Source organism: Dendronephthya gigantea, unplaced genomic scaffold (genome assembly GCF_004324835.1).
Source record: "Dendronephthya gigantea isolate DGI-Jeju-01 unplaced genomic scaffold, DenGig_1.0 000072F, whole genome shotgun sequence".
Lineage (NCBI taxonomy): Eukaryota > Metazoa > Cnidaria > Anthozoa > Malacalcyonacea > Nephtheidae > Dendronephthya > Dendronephthya gigantea.
Genome location: NW_021163082.1, coordinates 860995 through 879182, shown reverse-complemented (window position 1 = coordinate 879182; position 18188 = coordinate 860995). Strand labels below are relative to the sequence as shown.

The following is an 18188-nucleotide window of genomic DNA, read 5'->3' as shown; positions in this document are numbered from 1 at the left end:
AGGTTCTCAATGCCAAAGCGGTAAATGTATTAATTCACGACATGAATACGAATATATTATATTAAAGGAAGTGGTTACCAGGGTTTGAAGAAACTTAAACAAATTCATGTAATTTTTAAACATTACGACAAAAATGTATATATGGTTTGAGAATAAGACATTTTAGGGTAAACCTTGTCAATTTAAATCCAGTTCAAATAATTTAAATGCCGCTGACAAATAAATAATTTTGGGAAAGAGGAAAAATGACAATCTTTGGATACTAAATTACACCAAAAAGTCTCGATTCCTTGTTTCTTCTAGATCTCAATGAATGTGCTCGAAGGGAAACGAACAAATGCAAACATAAAGAGGGTTGTGTCAACACTCATGGAAGTTTCAGATGTACATGCACTGCTGGTTATCGCTTGCATTATGATTTAAGAACATGCAATGGTAAGAAGACTCCACGACCTATGTAATTGTCACAACGTACAAAATAGTATTAAAAACCTTTTTTCATATTATTGTGCATGGTAGTTGTCTGCATATTTGTATGTTTAATGACCGATTTAAATACACAGAGACAAAGATACATCCGGACTAGTTCTCATTAGGAAAAATTACTTGGCAATAGCCTTCGTCTAAAAACCAAACCATACTTTCATAAAGCAAGATAGGCCCTATATTGATGTGTTATAGACGTTGATGAATGCGAGAAAAACACACATAGCTGCAGCGCAAATGGATTTTGTCATAATACTCGAGGCAGTTACAGATGTTCTTGTAAGAATGGATATCAACTGGGCAGTGATCAGAAGGCATGTCGAGGTATGTCTAAAGCCGGTTTTCCACGAGCGATATTTTTCGTGCGAAGCGACATTTTACTTTTGTTCCAGAGCTTTCAACTGCAACCATCTGGAACAAATTGCTCAAATACAAAGGAATAAAGTCGCTTCGCGCGAAAAATATCGCTAGTGGAAAAGCGGCTTAAGTGGTTGGACGGTAGCTCGACTAAACCATATTTACTTCAAATTTGTCTGTAATTTTTAAATGGAAAAAAGGATGGGAGTAACACCACGAAAAATACCCGTCTTTTATGCTTTTCAAACGAATATTGTTTGCTCTATTTAAATACACATTGTTGAACCTCATAATTGTTGAATTATTTCTTTTAAAAAAGAGATTTGCGCCAATGCATCAATTAGGAAACAGTACGATATTAGTTAGGAGTTAGTTCTGATAATTATACAGTTGATAGATAGTTGTGGTGTAGTCAAGAATTTAAATTGCACATAGAAATATTTCGTATTTAGATGTTGATGAATGCAAAACGTATCAAAACAACTGCGATTACAAAGCTGGTTGTCAGAATACTGTTGGAAGTTTTATATGCAGTTGTCAAGCGGGATACGATCTTCACGCTGATGGGAAAACATGCAAAGGTAGATAAGATATATCATAAACAAAATAGTTCACATTAAAACAGTCAACTCCCGCCAAATCGTTGAAAATAATTAGCATGAAAAAAAATCTGCCATTGGCGTAAGCCAGTTGCTCTCGTGTGCGGGCGACTTTTCAGGCGACTTTGGTCATTCGTGCCACTTACGGCAAATATCTAGCATGTTTGATAATTTCTGCCTCGCGTGCCGAAATCTTTCCGTGTGCGGCAAACTGAAAGCTATCTGCTTATGGTTTGTCTTAACAGCGCATGCGTAATATACGAAAGTAAACATCCAAGATAGCGGTGCGAACAAAGCAAAACGAATTGGTGGCTGAGGCCACATTGGAAGACAAACTGGTTGATTTTGGCCAGAATACAGGTGTTTATACGATGTGAATTCTACAGCTTTTAGAAACAGAGAGAAACGGGAATGCGCTATTGCAGAAATAGCTAGTAAGCTTTCTCAAACAGGTAATATAATTAATAGCACTTGGATAACGGTGTTTAGTCTAGTCCGACGCAACAGCAACAAAAATAACAACACCTCTTCGTCTTTACTTTCATCCATAATTTTGTTTTTGCAATCTGTACGCCATCGTGGATGTTTACTTTCGTATATTACGCATGCGCTGTTAAGACAATCCATAAGCAGATACTTTTCAGTTTGCCGGACACGGAAAGATTTCGGCACGCGAGGCAGAAATTATCAAACATGCTAGATATTTGCCATAAGTGGCACAAATGAGCAAAGTCGCCGGAAAAGTCGCCGGAAAAGTCGCCCGCACACGAGAGCAACTGGCTTACGCCAATGGCCACGAATGACTTTTTGCTAAGCACATAGCTCTAGTGTGCGCCGGCCTTAACAGTCGTATAATCACTACAACAATAGCATGTGCTTGTTTGGTGTCATAAAGACTTATTTGAATACCTCAAAGTCCTCTCACGCTTCGTTGAATCTCGGGTAACCGGGCTCATGTAAACGGCCCCTGAATTAATAGGCCTAGGTTATACGTTGCATTTTGGTTGCGTCGATTGCAATTCGAACAATAGGCAATGAGATGGTAATGAAGCTTAACGAAGTTTATCATCTCATTATCTATTGTTTGAATTGCATTCGACGCCGCCAATTTTCCCCCAATTGTCTATTCTGTAACATCGTAATTCATTATGAACTGAGTTTCCAAGCAATGGGACCGCAATGGGACATCATGCCAAAATGTTTTCTTCATTTCAGACGTGGATGAATGTGTTAATAGCGACTGTCAACAGAACTGTGTCAACTACCTCGGTGGATACAATTGCTCCTGTAATACTGGATACCGAAGAAACAAAGCAAACTATCAGTATTGTGATGGTAAGGAGATAGAATCGATTTATTCATGTGGCATAAAAGTAGTGATAACTTGAAGGAAATGTAATCCAAATGTCCTTTGGGGCATGTAGGTCATGTCGTGGAAGGAAAACCCGTCAGTAGGAAACGCAGCCGCTGACCGGCCGCCTGCAAAGTGACTTTATTTCTTCCAATGTACATGTATTAACAAGAAATATAATTGCAATAAAAAAAGAGATAAGGCAGTGAACTGCGATGACGAGAGTTTAAATAACTGGATGTTGTATTGTGGTCCATGATTGCTGATAACAACGTTATCATGATTGCTGAGGTTTATTCTGGTTGACTCGAAAAAAAACCCTAATAAACGATATTGACACATATTAGATGCAAGAATTTAAGAAAGAACCTTGTAACAACGACGTCTGTAATATTTTATGTATTTCACAATGACGATGGGTTTTATAAGTACGTTATTGATTCAAATAGATATAGATGAATGTTTTGAGAAGAAAGATGGATGTTCTCAGATCTGCACCAACAAAGATGGTGATTTCAGTTGCAGTTGTAATCAAGGATATAAGCTTACCTGGGATAAAAAACATTGTATTGGTAATTAGTTTGTTCAAATAAACTACTACATAATAATTATAATATGTATTTCATTAAAATCGATAAATTGGGGGACACACACTCTTGTTTTTTGAGAGGTGGGGAGGGTGGAGAAGTAAGGAAACATTGTTGACACGTCTGTCTGGCTTCACCGGAAGTATAAAAAATGGTAGAAAAAAGTTATCTTGAGTAAAAAAGAGGCTTAAAGCTCCCAAGCCCCCTCCCCCAGTGGCGCCGTGCCTGATCGGTTGTTTCCCCAGAGAAACATCGAGTAGCCTTACAATTGCCTAACATCCTGCCAAAAGTCGTTGAACATAACATAATATGTATATTTTACTATTACTATATTTAACCAAAGATATTGATGAATGCTCCAGTACGCAGCATGGTTGCGATCATAACTGCAGAAATACACCTGGATCATACGAATGTTTTTGCGATGAAGGATACGGTTTATCCAGTGATGGTAGAACCTGTAAAGGTAAATAAAATTAGAATTGTTTCACTCTTATGTTCAAAGTTTGTCAAATTACCACCGTTTCTTCGCAACTCGGACAATTTTTGGACGATTTAAAATACTCGTGAAATCAATCCTGCAGCACACGAGAGCTATCCCCTGAGCAAAAAGTTATTCGTGTCTGTTTGCTCAACACTTTGCTCTCCGTGTGCGCGTGAATTTCACTGAATATTTAGCCTCATGCAGCCTTGACTCACGTATCAAACATGTTTGATATTTTTTGACTCGCGAGGTGAAAATCTCACCGCGTGCGCTTGACATGTGCTAGATGCTGAGCAAGATAGGCAAAATTAGCCAATAGCAATGCATTATTTTGTCACATGACTAAAGTAAAGATGGCGGCATCTAGCGAAGTAATGAGCGAATGTATTTTGGAGGACAAAATTGCAGATTTATGGCCGAATTATCCATTGGCATGTTTATTCGACGTTTGATCACCGAATTTTTAAAAAAACAGACAAACAATAGAATGCACACGACGAATTGGCAAAAAAATTAAACCAAACAGGTCGGTCATTGTAGAAAAGGTCAATTTAAAATCCAGTCATCAAATGTCGAATAAACATGGATAATTCGGCCATAAATCAGCAATTTTGTCCTCCAAAATACATTCGCTCATTATTTCGCTAGATGCCACCATCTTTACTTTAGTCATGTGACAAAATAATGCATTGCTATTGGCTAATTTTGCCTTTCTTGCTCAGCATCTAGTTTCGAATAATGACTTTTTTTCCCTCGATTTAGGTAAACTATGTTTAATCATTCACCCACCGGTGAACGGTAATATGGCCTGCTCAAGGAAAACAACCGGAGGTACATGTGTCTTCTCTTGTTCAACCGGATATAAACAAATTGGTTCACGCATAAGAAGATGCACTCCCTCGCGACGATGGACTGGGAAAGAGGCAAAATGCGAACGTGAGTATACAGCACTTCCTTCCTGGATTTTACTTTAATTGCGTGGTTTCATTTGATACATCTTGTTTGCATTGCCATAACTTTCAAACTAATGCAATATTTCGTCATAGCATAAGTTATCAGGACCTAATGAATTAAATGTTTCAAAATTTAGCATGTTTACAATGGAACTTATTTGATGAACTATAATCTAATTCCATGGCAAATTACTACATCTGATCTGCATTATGTAAATATTGTATTATGTACTGCATTATGTAAATGTAAATATTTTGATCAAATCTACTACAAGAATTTGATATGAAGAACTTCTAGAAATTTTGAACTGATTTCTCATAGTACCGGGTAATTATCCATTACAGCCATCTATTGTCCCGAACCTCCTGAACCAAGTAATGGATTCGTTTATTCTCCGTGCGACACAAGGTTTAACTCAGAATGCTTAGCGGGCTGTGATGATGGTTTCCATATCAACGAGACGTCAAAATTAAGATGTACAGTAAATGGTCGATGGGAGCCGCATAAAATAACATGCAATTGTAAGTTCATTTACAATTTTCATTGAATATAATTGAAGCATCAATTATGAAAGCTGATGTTCCTAAGAATCAGTGAACGTTGCGCGAGCTCGACGTTTTTAGGCCTAATTAATACAGTTTTACAGTTTTCTGAAATTTGGGGAAATCGCGCAAGACATTTATCTTACTAAGAAATTTCGTTCCAAACTATCCTTTGCTTTCTTGTCAAAGAAAACCCGCGTTTGTAAGAATTTTATATTTTAAGTTATTATCGATTCTTGTCTTCGTTTCGTCCATATCGACCTCGGATTATTACGGATCAATAATTTAAGCATGCATATTTTTCAAAATAGGGGCAAGGTTTATAGTGTTTAGTTGAAATAAACATAAGGATTCCTTATTTAAAAAAACATATAACAACAGTCAACAAACCCACAATGTCAATATAACTCTTCAAGACAAGGCATCCCACTGCGAGTCCGCCAGATTGAGATTCAGAATTTGTTTTTGTTTCTTTATTCCGGGTTTAGTCATTTGTAATTGATATGATTAATTTTTAAGAAAAATTCGAGTATTTTACATGTTGATAAATTAAATGTTTTTTGCTCTAACCATCGTGTAGTGGAAAAGGGATGTGAATCTAATCCTTGTCTCCATGGTGGCCAATGTTTTGATGTAACTTCCAGCGAGTTCTCGTGTGACTGCTCGACGACTGGGTACAAGGGAAAGACGTGCGAAATTGGCTTCATAAGTATACCTGACTATCCCACAATATTCGCAGATGGTACTGCCACTTCTGTAGAGTTTCGAGTTTCACCACCAGACAATGACCTGCAGGTGACCATTTTCACCAAAAGTCTTGGACTTGAGTTTAATCCATCCATGTTACATTTCGAAAAAAAAACTACGACTTCGCAATCTGTAGCAATAACTGCCCAAAGACCAGGGGTTTATTTCGTTGAGTATTTTTTGTCTAATTCTGGTTCAGCTGCGTTTGAGAAACCAGAAACAAATGTGCTTAATGTCGAAACTACTGAAAACTCGGTATTGGATATTTTGGAAGAAGATTACAAGACATTTCCTTCTGGATGCTACAGCGTCGAACGTCAACAGTGCCCTCGTTCACCAGTACGGATTACAGCACGTTCAACGAGACCTTGGCGGCGAATGTTTGGTATAATGAGTACTAATGGCATAGTGAGCTTCAGCAATGGGGAATTCGAAATACCTTATTCAATAACAGGTGACAAGTTTATATCTAGAAATCCATCGAGTTTGAATAATAATTGTGGATCCAGTCCAGCAAAAAAGTATTCCTTGGCTGAGATGATGAAGCGTCAAGTTCTAACCAAGTCTTTTCTAAACGTTGTGCGAGACAATCTTCCGAAATGGCTGGATGTAAAACTACGAGGAAATCTAACATCAAGACCCCTGGTTGAAGGTGACATTAAAATGAATTTCTTATTTGGAAAACGTCTCCCTAAAAAATTGAAAATTAAGGACCAGATAATGACCGATGATGGATTTTATTCCTTGCTAATATCACCTGATCTCAACCTCATTGTTGATGGAGACCATGTTTCATTGGGATTGCCTGATCGTGAAGCCAGTTTCTCTGTTGCTCTGGAGCTCTGTGGCACTCCTCCATACAATGTCGTCTTGAAACCGTCAACAAATCTTGTTGATGTGATCAAGCAACTTTCCATGTTTAAAAAACTGCGAGCCTACGGTTGGTCATTATCGATATTTTCCTTACAAATTTCTCACAACGAAAGAAGTTTGATTATGGTTACAAAGTTTAACAAAGATTTTAAAATATCAAACTCAGTGAACTCTCGCGTGGATTTTGATGGAACATTAAACCTTAACGTTCACAACTTGGAAAACGTAAGCAAATATAATATTTCATTAGGTAATGAAAATAATTTATAACATCCGGGTATTGTAAGTGCAAATGAAGTTGTCCACAATTATTTCACGCGTTCTGCTAGGGACGCTCTCAAAGTGATATATTTTATCACCTATCTCCCTAAAAATAGACAGAAAAGTAATTTGTAAAAATGATCGAGTGAAAATTAAAAAGATGACTTCGTACAGGAGAACGGCGATTCCGATCGATGAAAAATATCTTTTGGAGATTTTTAAGTGTTTTTCTGAACGAGTTTTCGCTATTTTTATGTTTAGCCTAAAATTCTGTTATCTCAAATCACGCAGGTTAAAAGGTTACAAACGGAACCAAAAAGATCAGAACTAACATGCAGGCAATTTGATTGGCTATCGCGCGTGCTCTCAATGCACTGTGGTGCCATAATGCGCTGAACATTCGAGTTTAGGAATTTTTCTTTTGAGGATAGCGAGAGAGATGGAAAAAGCATAAAAATGTCACCCAAATCTTATTATATATAAAACACCTATCTGTGAACTGAGCAAGAAACTCCCATTTGGGCGTGTACCGCTCTTATATATCTCTTCCAGTTATGCATATCCATCCCACACATTCTATAATTAACTGCCATTTTAAAAGCGATAATCCGATTATTTTGCAGATAACGGATTCACTGTTAGATAAAAAATTGCAAGCTAAGCTTGATGGTGAAATAATGCTCACTCTGGAATTTATTATTGAAGGAAAAATGACAAAGTTGTCCATTAAAATGGCACAGACATTAAGCTACGCAACATTTGGAGGTGAGATAGTTATTTTCAATCGATTGTTATCCTATATTATCCCAGATGTGTCTGTATAACGACCTGGCTTAACCCTGGAGGTGTCCCGTTACTCAATGGACGCATTTTAAATAGAAATGTTTTAAAAAACAAATGTGTGAGGATTTTAATTTTTTTAAAAAAGTCGGCTGACGATTAATTTTAATCCCGCTATGCCAAAATATTCCAAACAGCATTAGTGTTGTTGATGAGGGGAAAAAGGCATGTACAAGGAAATAGTATGATAAAAATTTGAAGAGTACAAATACGTCTTCATAGCGTTTCTGCTCCATAAAAACAGTGGCAGAACGCGTCATTTAATCTCCTTCTTTGGTTTTGTCATTACGTGCCCCTGCGTAAGTACGTCATCGCGTAGTCATCACGTAGTACTTACAAGGAATTGCACTAGTCATCAAACTTCCAGACAGGAGTGATGCTCTTGCATGGTGCCATACAGAATGCCTAATTCTGAACTGAAGTGCATGATCAAGATAAATTTTCCTAGGCAAGACAATCCACAGGTGGACAAAAAATCTTCTGGGTTGTTAGATTTGTGGATTTTATGACATCTATGATAACCATGATATGTATGCATGATAATCTGATTTAAAACCTTTCAATCTAAGCACGACACCTCTTTCTTTTCAATGACAACCCAGTAATTTTTTGCGCTGAAATTAGAAGAATTTATCAGTTCCATTATCCTTTTTAGGGAGAGTTGAGGATGATTGCTTGCTTGAAATGAAGCAAAATACTCAAGGACTTTTAATGGAAAACACGATGGAGGAAAATCCTTTTCTTTACACAGAACTTGACAGATTTGTTGAACTTGATCAACCTAGTAACATGTCATGTTTTCTTAGCGCAATACTACACCATGAAAAGATAAGTAAGAACTCGCGCTATCGTGAATCAAGCAATGGCGTCAAAATGACTTTCCATGGCAATCTTAAGTTTGGTGCCTTACGCTTTGAAAACCTTGAAGTGAAGTTGCGTTTAGAAAGCCTTGCATGCAATAATTCGTCCCATAAGACTCGACCGGGGATCAATGCAGAGTTAAGTGGAAAATATGTGGAACATTATGGAACTTTACAGAGAAAACTTGGAATTTTTAAAGTCAATCGTAGTTCAAAAATAAATTTACAGATTGGACGTGAATCAGCTGCTGATTCCGGGGGCTCTTTCTCCGGCATTGCTAATGTTCTTGGTTTTGAAAGTGTGGTAAACGTTGACATATCGCAAAGTGGCCTGGCATTTTTTGTCAAGGGGAGAATAAATGGATTGTTTGATGCATCTGCTACTTTAAAGTCTAGCTTGGTGCCATGGAATGATCAGCGATACACAGCAACTGGAGTTTTCGAGATTAAAGAAGCCTCTGATAACCTTGATCGACTTTTGGAAAGAGAAATTGAAAAATACACGGCTGAATATTTAGCAAAAATAAGAAAAAGACTTGATCTTTCTGAAGAGATAGAAAATGGCGAAAAATCCAGTCTGAGAGAAGTTCAGATCCTTCAGGAAAATTCGCGAAGGAAGATGAATGAAATAAATGCCGAGCGTATAGAAAAGCAACTTATCAATTATTGTCAGCGAAAGAAAATTTGAATCTTCTTCTCGAATTCGTCAGTGGCTATTCTGATAAAATTGGATTGTTGAATCAAAAATTAAACAAACTTTGCGAGGTAAAAGACTGTCCTAAAATTTGTCATGAAGGAAAATATTGTACAACATGTTGGAGGTATACATTTATTGAGAAACACAAAACCTGTTCATCAACGTGTCATGTGACTCAAAAGGAGCGACAGCCACCATACGAAGTGGAAACAACTTGTGAAAATGAAAGATGCAAAAGAGTTCATCCGAAGAGAGATTGGTTTGAGGCAATACTAGCAGTATTTGGGGTGGGAAGTAGACGTGGATGGCATTGTACTGTTTCTAACGATAAATGCACGAAGGCTAAATTTGTGTATGACTTTATTCACATTCCGTACAGCTGTGATGATACCTGTATGCAAAAAGTGGTTAACACATCACGAGAAGAAGAATGTTGCTCCAATGTTTCATGTGCATCGTTCATTGCTAACGTCAGTTGTTTTGCTGAAAATGCGCTTTGTAAGAAAGCAAGAAAAGAAGCTTTAAAGGAGATCGCAAAAGTAGAAGCAGACGCAGCGATGATTATTGGAAGCCTAGACAGTGCAAGGCAAAATGTTTCGTTCTGGAGTATGAAGAGAGAGAAAATGTCCATAAGAAAACTGGCAGCCCAGCGTTCTCTGGATGCTTACGAGAGTGCTTCACGCAACCTTGAAAAGGCCTACAATATGACGAAAGAGAATCGAAAAAGGAAATTTGGAGCATTATCTAAGACGTTGTCGCTGTTGAAAGACCTTTCCAATGGACATGGTAGAACCCGTATTAATATAATAGATATTGGTTTTGAAACGAGAGTATTGCCACAACAAGTTACTAACGTATTACTTCTGAATATCAAGCTGCAGCTTAATACGAAACAACAAGAATTGTCAACTTTACTGGATTTCAATAACTTGGAGAAGTCGCTGCGAAATATTGCGAAAGAGATTTTAGAAGAGTATGTCAAAGAAAGTGACCAGTTAACCAGAAGAAAACGTTCTACCTTAAACAAGAATGATCTAAATTTTGAATTTTACACATTACAAAGCTTCCACCGATTATGTTCAGAGTTTAGTAACTACAAACAAACTCTTAGTGAAGTCGCGACGTCACTTTTTGAAAGGGCTAAAAAGCTCCAAAAGCTTCGCAATGAGGAAGTGCAAAAAAGATTATCCTTGTCTACAAACAACAGCGCCATTTTTGCAAATTTCATTGTAAACGAAGAGATGACATCGGAATATAATATTGACATAAACTATGATTCCTACATAACCGCGCTTGAAACCGATCCTGAAGTCTCAGAAGCGAGGAATGTTCAAAACGAGGCTCTGAAGAACGAGTTTGGGGCGGTCCATTCGAGCTCAATATTATTCCATAGAAATTGGTTAGCAACCATGAAAAGCATGTTCACGGAATACTCTGAAGAATGCAGCGGTTTTGAAGATTGCCTGAAGTACACGTTTGACAGTTTATTGGAGATGAGTATTGGATCAAGTGCACTGAATGGGGATAAAATACTAAATCTTGAGAGAAGATTCTTTAATCTAACCAGCAAATCAGATATGTCGGTGAATGACGCAGTACACCTTTCAAGGGATCTTTTAAGAGACGTTAAAGATATGAATGGCGTTGAGGACATTTGTGCGCATGCCCCAAATATCACGAAACACCCCGAAGCGTTCACCGAGTTGGGTGTGAACGAGACACTTGTTTTAACTTGTGAAGCTACAGGAGATTACCTTGTTTACCAATGGCGTTTCAATGGCGAGGTTTTAACTAATCAACGTACAAATATCTTACGAATCAATAACACGAGTCCATCACATTCTGGTAACTATTCTTGTGATGCATCAAATCACATCGCAAAGGCATCTTCAATCGTTGCAGTTGTGGTTATTGCCACTCCTCCGCTGATTGTTGTCCACCCAGTTCGTCGTCTCAATGTTATTTTATCCGCATATTCCTCACTGCATTGCAAAGTTAAAAAAGATGCCCGCAATACATCTTTCCAGTGGTGGTTCAAGTCTCCAAATTCAAGTTCCTTTGCGTTAATTCCAAATGAGAGATTTTCTTATCTCAGCTTCGTCCCAGTAAAACTCCACCACGAAGGATGGTATTTCTGTAACGTCTCCAACTCGTTTGGTCACACCATTTCAAAGTTGAGTTTTGTCCAGGTTTTAAAATACAGTCTTGCGGTACCAGTTGCAAAACTATCATTAACCGTTGTATCAAAGTATCCCAGCAATTTTGAGCAAACCGTGTATTCTCGTGATACGTTAACAAACACATTGGCTTCTCATTTGGTTATTACTGCTAACAAGCTTCTGTCAGATGATGAACTAGTCAGAGATTTGCATCTGACTGAATGTAGAGTCATGCCTCGGAATAACGATGAATTAGAACGTACCGAAGTCTGTGACTGGACATTCGAAGTCATTGGTGAGAATGTTACGTCAACGAAAGACTTAAAAGAAAGTTCCTCGTCACATGAGATGGAGGAGATAACCAACGCAACTTCCAGTCTCAAAGATATGCTTTCCAATAACGACATTGCAAATAACATTAACTTTTCATTGGGAAACTCCAACCATTCCACGCTGAAGAACTCTTTAAGAATAAAAGAGACGTCTTTCATTTGTCCAAAGAGCCAGTTCTTGCTTGAAGGAATATATATATGTGGCAAGTTTTCAAATTTTTTGCCCTAAATAACTTAAAATTGGAAAGACAGAAATTTTAAATTTCAATTTATTAATTTCATATTTTCCAGCTCAATGTCCTCCAGGATTCAAAGGTGTGCTGGTGAATGGCAAGGCGACATGCGTTGTTTGCCCTCGCGGTTTCTATCAGTCAAGGCCCGGTGCAACATTTTGCGACAAGTGTGCTGATGGATCCACCACCGCCGATAAAGGCGCCATTGACGAAAAGCAATGTAAAGGTTAGCGAAATATTTGGTCGTATTCACAGTGATTATGTTTTTAAAATTATTGTTGATGTAGTTGAATTCGTGGTAGTATTATTTAGTGATTCAATCGAACGTTCGATTACATCATGGATCAATCGCCACATTGATTAGCATTTTTAGCCTTCAGGTTGACTTCATTCATATATAATATATTCGCATGCCTTATGCTAATTAAATCCCTCAGTGCCCTGACTACGCCACTTTAATTTTGAATTGTATAATAAAATGTATATTATAGCCGTTGCTAATAATGTTGACTCAAAACAATATTTGACGGAAAGCCTGTATTAAAGGAACACACTCAAACTCATTGACTGTCACATACATGATACATTTTATTATTACTGATTAACGAGCGTTCTTTCCGAGACAATGCAAATATATAACGTGAAAAGCTTTTAGAATACAGGAAACGGTCCGTCTCAGACGTCGAACTTTGCATGTGCCTAATCGGACGAAAATTATCGTAAACAAAGATTTATAGCTCATTATAGGCATCGCATTATAGGATGTTCGACGTCTAAACTGAGTAATTTGCATGCGAGGCTTAATCTGTCAATTGTGTTAGGGGTGTTCGATGTACAGGGTGTCTCAAAAAAAACGCAACCACTTAATATTCTAAAATTCATATTGTTCATAAGCTCAATAGATTTTATGCCCCTGGGATTTTAAAATGGCTTCTAATCGTTCAGTTCAACTGCTAATAGTCAAATCAGCTAAACTAATAATGGTGCAGCTAACAACCGAACAACGAGTTTTTATTGTCGACCTTGTAAAATAAATTGTAAATAAAATTTTACTCGTTAAATACTTTCAATTCAGCTCGTTGGTTTACGCACCCGACTTTGTTTACCGACGATTGTGCCGCTAGAATATGATTACAAGCTTTCTCGCATTCCAGGGGCCAAACGTCTTTTGTGTTGTAGAACAAAGAGGATATTCATTCATAAATATTAAGTGTTGCGTTTTTTTTGATACACCCTGCATGTTTATACTTTCGAAAACGATTGTTATTACGGTTTGTAAACATGGATAAATGAACACCCTCTCAATTAAGCGGTCTAGCCCTGGACTAGAGGGTGTATCAAAAAAAAGGAGACCTTTAGAAATCAAGCTATTGTTAAAATTTGAATGCCTTTTTATTCGCATTTTCACATATGCGTGCATGCATACATTAGAAAAAGGAGACCTTTAGAAAATAAATTGACGTTTGTACACAAGATTGTCTGCTCCTGGGAATTTGAAACTAACTTTAATAGCATAAAGAAAAATAACGACCCAAAAATATTCAAATGACTAAGCACAAATGACTAAGCACAAAAGCGATAACAGTATGCATGGTAGATTGTTTTAACTGTTCCTTGAAACATGAACAAATATTTGGCATTAATTTTTAACACTGCGTGCGAGTATTAGGGCTGTTCACATGAGTTAGAATTGACTTTGAATCCGGAATGGCTCAGCATTCATTTTACAAACCCTGGCTATTAAAATGTTTACATGAGTCAGGAATGAATTACAACTTGATCTGACACAGATTCACTTGGCATTTCGATCCGGATTGAAAATTACTGATAAATTGAACATCAAGAGAACTGAATGTCATGGACCATGTCCTTCAACGTGGCCTCCATTTCTCTCAACACAAACTATCGTACGCTTGTGCATATCGCGAACTGCTTTTCTGATGACGGCAGGCTGCCCTTGTAATGCATTAGACTGTTCAATGATTACACTCGTTGCTTCATTCGAGTATTTTCGCACGATTTTAAAAATTGTACTTTTTACTGGTGGATTGCGATCACGAAACCTTTCTCGAAAAGCGATTTGCACCTCAGCTATACTGCGAGTCTGGGTGTAAGTTATAAGACTACAAAAACTCTTTGCTCCGAAGTCAGTTGAACCATTTTTGTACTGGTAGTGTGCTTAGTCATTTGAATATTTTTGGGTCGTTATTTTTCCTTATGCTATTAAAGTTATTTTCAAATTCCCAGGAGCAGACAATCTTGTGTCAAACGTCAATTCATTTTCTAAAGGTCTCCTTTTTCTAATGTATGCATCAATATTTCACGCACTACGGTTCAATATAATGTGCAAATGCAATTGACCATAACAAAAAAGATGGCCGATGTACATTTTACCAGAATGCATTGCCGTCGAAAATCGCTTAAAAAGTGAACTGACGTCTTTTAAAGGACAGGCAGAAAACAGGAAGTTATTTTCTTCGCTGTGTTAAAATCACGTCAGTAGGTGTTTTTCTTGCCATCTTTTTTCTGTCAATCATTCTTAATTTCCGCAATGCATTCTGGTAAAATGTACATGCCGCCATCTTTTTCGTTACGGTCAATTGAAAAAGCATTCAAATTTTAACAATAGCTTGATTTCTAAAGGTCTCCTTCTTTTTGATACACCCTGTAGTGATAAGGGAAAACTATAGTTTCAAATTTAACACCTAAACGTTTATTCTCAACAACACCGATTTATTCAACATAATTTCTCTTTTTAGAGGATGGTAAATATTTCATTGCTTTTCTACTGGTGAATAATTACCAAAGTGCTGTGAATGTCACGATAAACGCGTCAGGTCAGTTGGAATACATTTATTTGAAGGGAGCGGAAACTGCGCTCAGGGTTAAAATCTGGAATACGAAGAGTTCGTTGACTGTGACTGCAGTCAAGGCTGGTACAGATCGAGCCCTTGCAATCAATGGCCAATCAGGTCTTCGTCTCAAACCAACAGCCCTTAAGTTCCTTGCATTGAATGTTCTGAAAATCCAAGGTAAGCCATTATTTTTTTGCTATATATTTGTCTCTGTTGAAACATCTTATGAATTCCAAATCGATATTTTATAAGTTTCTAAATTTGCCGCTCTGGAAAAACAGCTCATGTGTTCACCATTGGTGTATTCTAGGATTTGTAACACCCCGAGGCGTTCTAACTTTATTATTCGCCTTACACGCAACTGATTTTCCTTGAGAGCGATTGTTCCAACGATATGTAAAAATAAATACACGAACTAGTAATGCATGCAGTAGCCCCTCGCCATTTTAATCAAAACAATCAATTTCCTGAGCAAGCGAAATCAAAGCTTATATTATGACATGACTCAAATGAGTGGATAACAGATTTACTATTATTCGGAATCAAAAGTACAGTCAAACTATAGCCATAAAACTAATGGTAACATCACTCGTTTCTAACCTTTTTGAAGCTGGAAATTTACAAGTCTATGCCGCAGTTACAACTTATGGACTCTTACAGCCTAGTAATGGCAACCTTCAAAACGTCAAAACAGTACAAAATCTTCCGGGCCTATAAACGTCAAATTTATTCTTTGAATATGCTGCGAATATTTGCAGTCGACTTTAAAAGCTTTGAATTAACATTTGTTTCATGGAAATTCAAATTTCAACTTTAAAAACCCTTTTCAAGGTAAAGCATGTACGCAATGGTGTAATAAATCTCTCAGTGGTATTAGTACCCTTGCACGGCGCTCCAAACTATGAAGCGGTCTGCCACGTACGGCACTAAATAAATCAACAAAATATCTGTAAAGTGATTGCGAGTCGTGTGAGAATAACCAATTAAGACCGTCAAAAAAACCAACGTAGCTACGTAGTTTTTTTTAGCTAACTAGTTTAGGCAATTTTCCCACTTTTTTGTTTCAGTTTCAGTATTTTAAAATAATTGACAAAAACAACTCTTCGAACGTTTTGTAAAGTTTTTTATTCCGTGCTTTCGGTAAAACAGTCAATTTCTTAATAATGGGTAAAACTTTACAATGATACAGCTACCAAACTACTTGCAATATAATGTTCTCTTCATAAAAACGATATGACAAATAATAATAGCTTTCAACTTTCCCACATTGATTAAATGAAATATATTGCTATATTGGTTTGTATGGAAACTGACTAGCACTTTTTTTTCGCCAAAAGCAAAAAGACGTGAACCCACAGTTGAACATTTCTATTTGTAATTATTCTCTAATTACATTGTTAAAATTTAGTGTATGAAAAATTTCGTTTACTCTCGTCAGACTCGTCAGACAAACTCTTTTTCCATCTTTAGAGGGATATCAAGAAGCTCATTCCAGCATCGGATAAACAAAGCTGCATCTTTTATTTGCCAGATTCAAATTGGAATATCGTAAAAATTTTTGGGAATTACAGTAATTTTTTAATTTTTTGATATTAATTTGAACTAGTTCAGTGTAGCTTAGACTAGGTTCACTTCCATTAAGTTTAATGCTCGAATTTCAGCAGGTTGGATAAGCATGCATTTACCGTGATTATTAAATATTTAGTGTGAAATGTGGGTACAGAAATTAGCCTAGTTATCAGCGTAATTACATTTTGTAGAATTTTAAACTTTTTCTTAATAAAATCAATAACTTTGCATTTCAATAACGGGTTGTTCTGATAGCACACTTTAGATTCTCGAGGCATCTTTTTCTAAAACACAAGAATTACTTTCATTAGGTACAATAAATATAAACAACTAGCAGAAAGTATCTAAGAGGATGAAAATAAAAGGTCCAAAAAAAATAAAAATCGTAAAAAATCGCGATGATCTAGTTCAAAAGATGTTTAAGATGTAATCGAGACATTACAATTGTTTACTGATATTTGCAAAAACCTAACCATTGGCGTACGTGAACTATTGCCCACTATTGATATCCCAAAACAGTATTGAATTTCAAAACAATATGAAAAGAAGTGATACCAGGGGAATTCATCGAACACGATACAGATCCACTAGAAAATAGAAATTACGAATCAATTCACGAGTACTTGGTGAACATTGAGGCTTCAGCCAAATCTATCGGACAAGACTAAAACTGATACAAATCTTTTTTTCATTGTCACTTTGGTAATAAAAACACATGCAGTATATTTCCTGAATTAACCACAGTAATTGAACAAAAGAGTAGCCTAAAAGTATGATTATGAATAAAAGCCCTGGATTTGATGACATAAAATAATTAAAAAACAGCAGCATCTTGCAACCATAGGAGATTTTCACGCCACTAACCAATAATTAAAATTTATAGTATCTTGTATACAGAACTTAGATACATCGTTACATCAAATATAGGTTTATCAGTATTGATGTTTGATTCCTTCCTGGTCCTCAGTAAAATGGAGATACCGACAAATTTTTACCTGCCCTTTTGACTGAATCACGTAATACGTTACACAAATTAATTTTACACATCGATTTATTGCCCGAAATTTGATACATTCATCGGTTGCTGTATAGTAGCGGTTCTTGTAAAATAACGAACCCTGCGAATACAAGTTGACTGCTAAGTTTGATTATTCGCCAGGATATCACACTCATATCAAATCACATTGCATAACAAGAAATGAAATGTTAAATGTCATTCCCGCCAGACGATCCAATTTTGACAAATAATGCAAATTTAGTTATCGTAATTATTCAATTCTTTAGAAATTGAATGTTAATAAACACCAAAATATAGCATAAGCGCTACAAAGCAGAAATAGGTTTTTGGACTTACTGCGAGAAAAATCCGTTCGTTTAAAAGCATTTGGAACCATATGAAATT

The 18188-nt window shown here is 36.7% G+C and overlaps 1 protein-coding gene across 1 annotated transcript; it reads left to right on the top strand.

The window, feature by feature from the left end:
- The first annotated feature begins 9 nt into the window (after nucleotides 1-9).
- LOC114531489 lies at nucleotides 10-10872 on the top strand. Its single transcript, XM_028553092.1, has 12 exons — nucleotides 10-20; nucleotides 281-435; nucleotides 682-810; nucleotides 1296-1424; nucleotides 2658-2777; nucleotides 3243-3365; nucleotides 3724-3846; nucleotides 4627-4800; nucleotides 5163-5339; nucleotides 5941-7205; nucleotides 7865-8006; nucleotides 8737-10872. Exons 1-12 carry the CDS (start codon nucleotides 10-12, stop codon nucleotides 9627-9629), a joined length of 3441 nt encoding a protein of 1146 aa, XP_028408893.1. The 3' UTR covers nucleotides 9630-10872.
- The last annotated feature ends 7316 nt before the right edge of the window (nucleotides 10873-18188 follow it).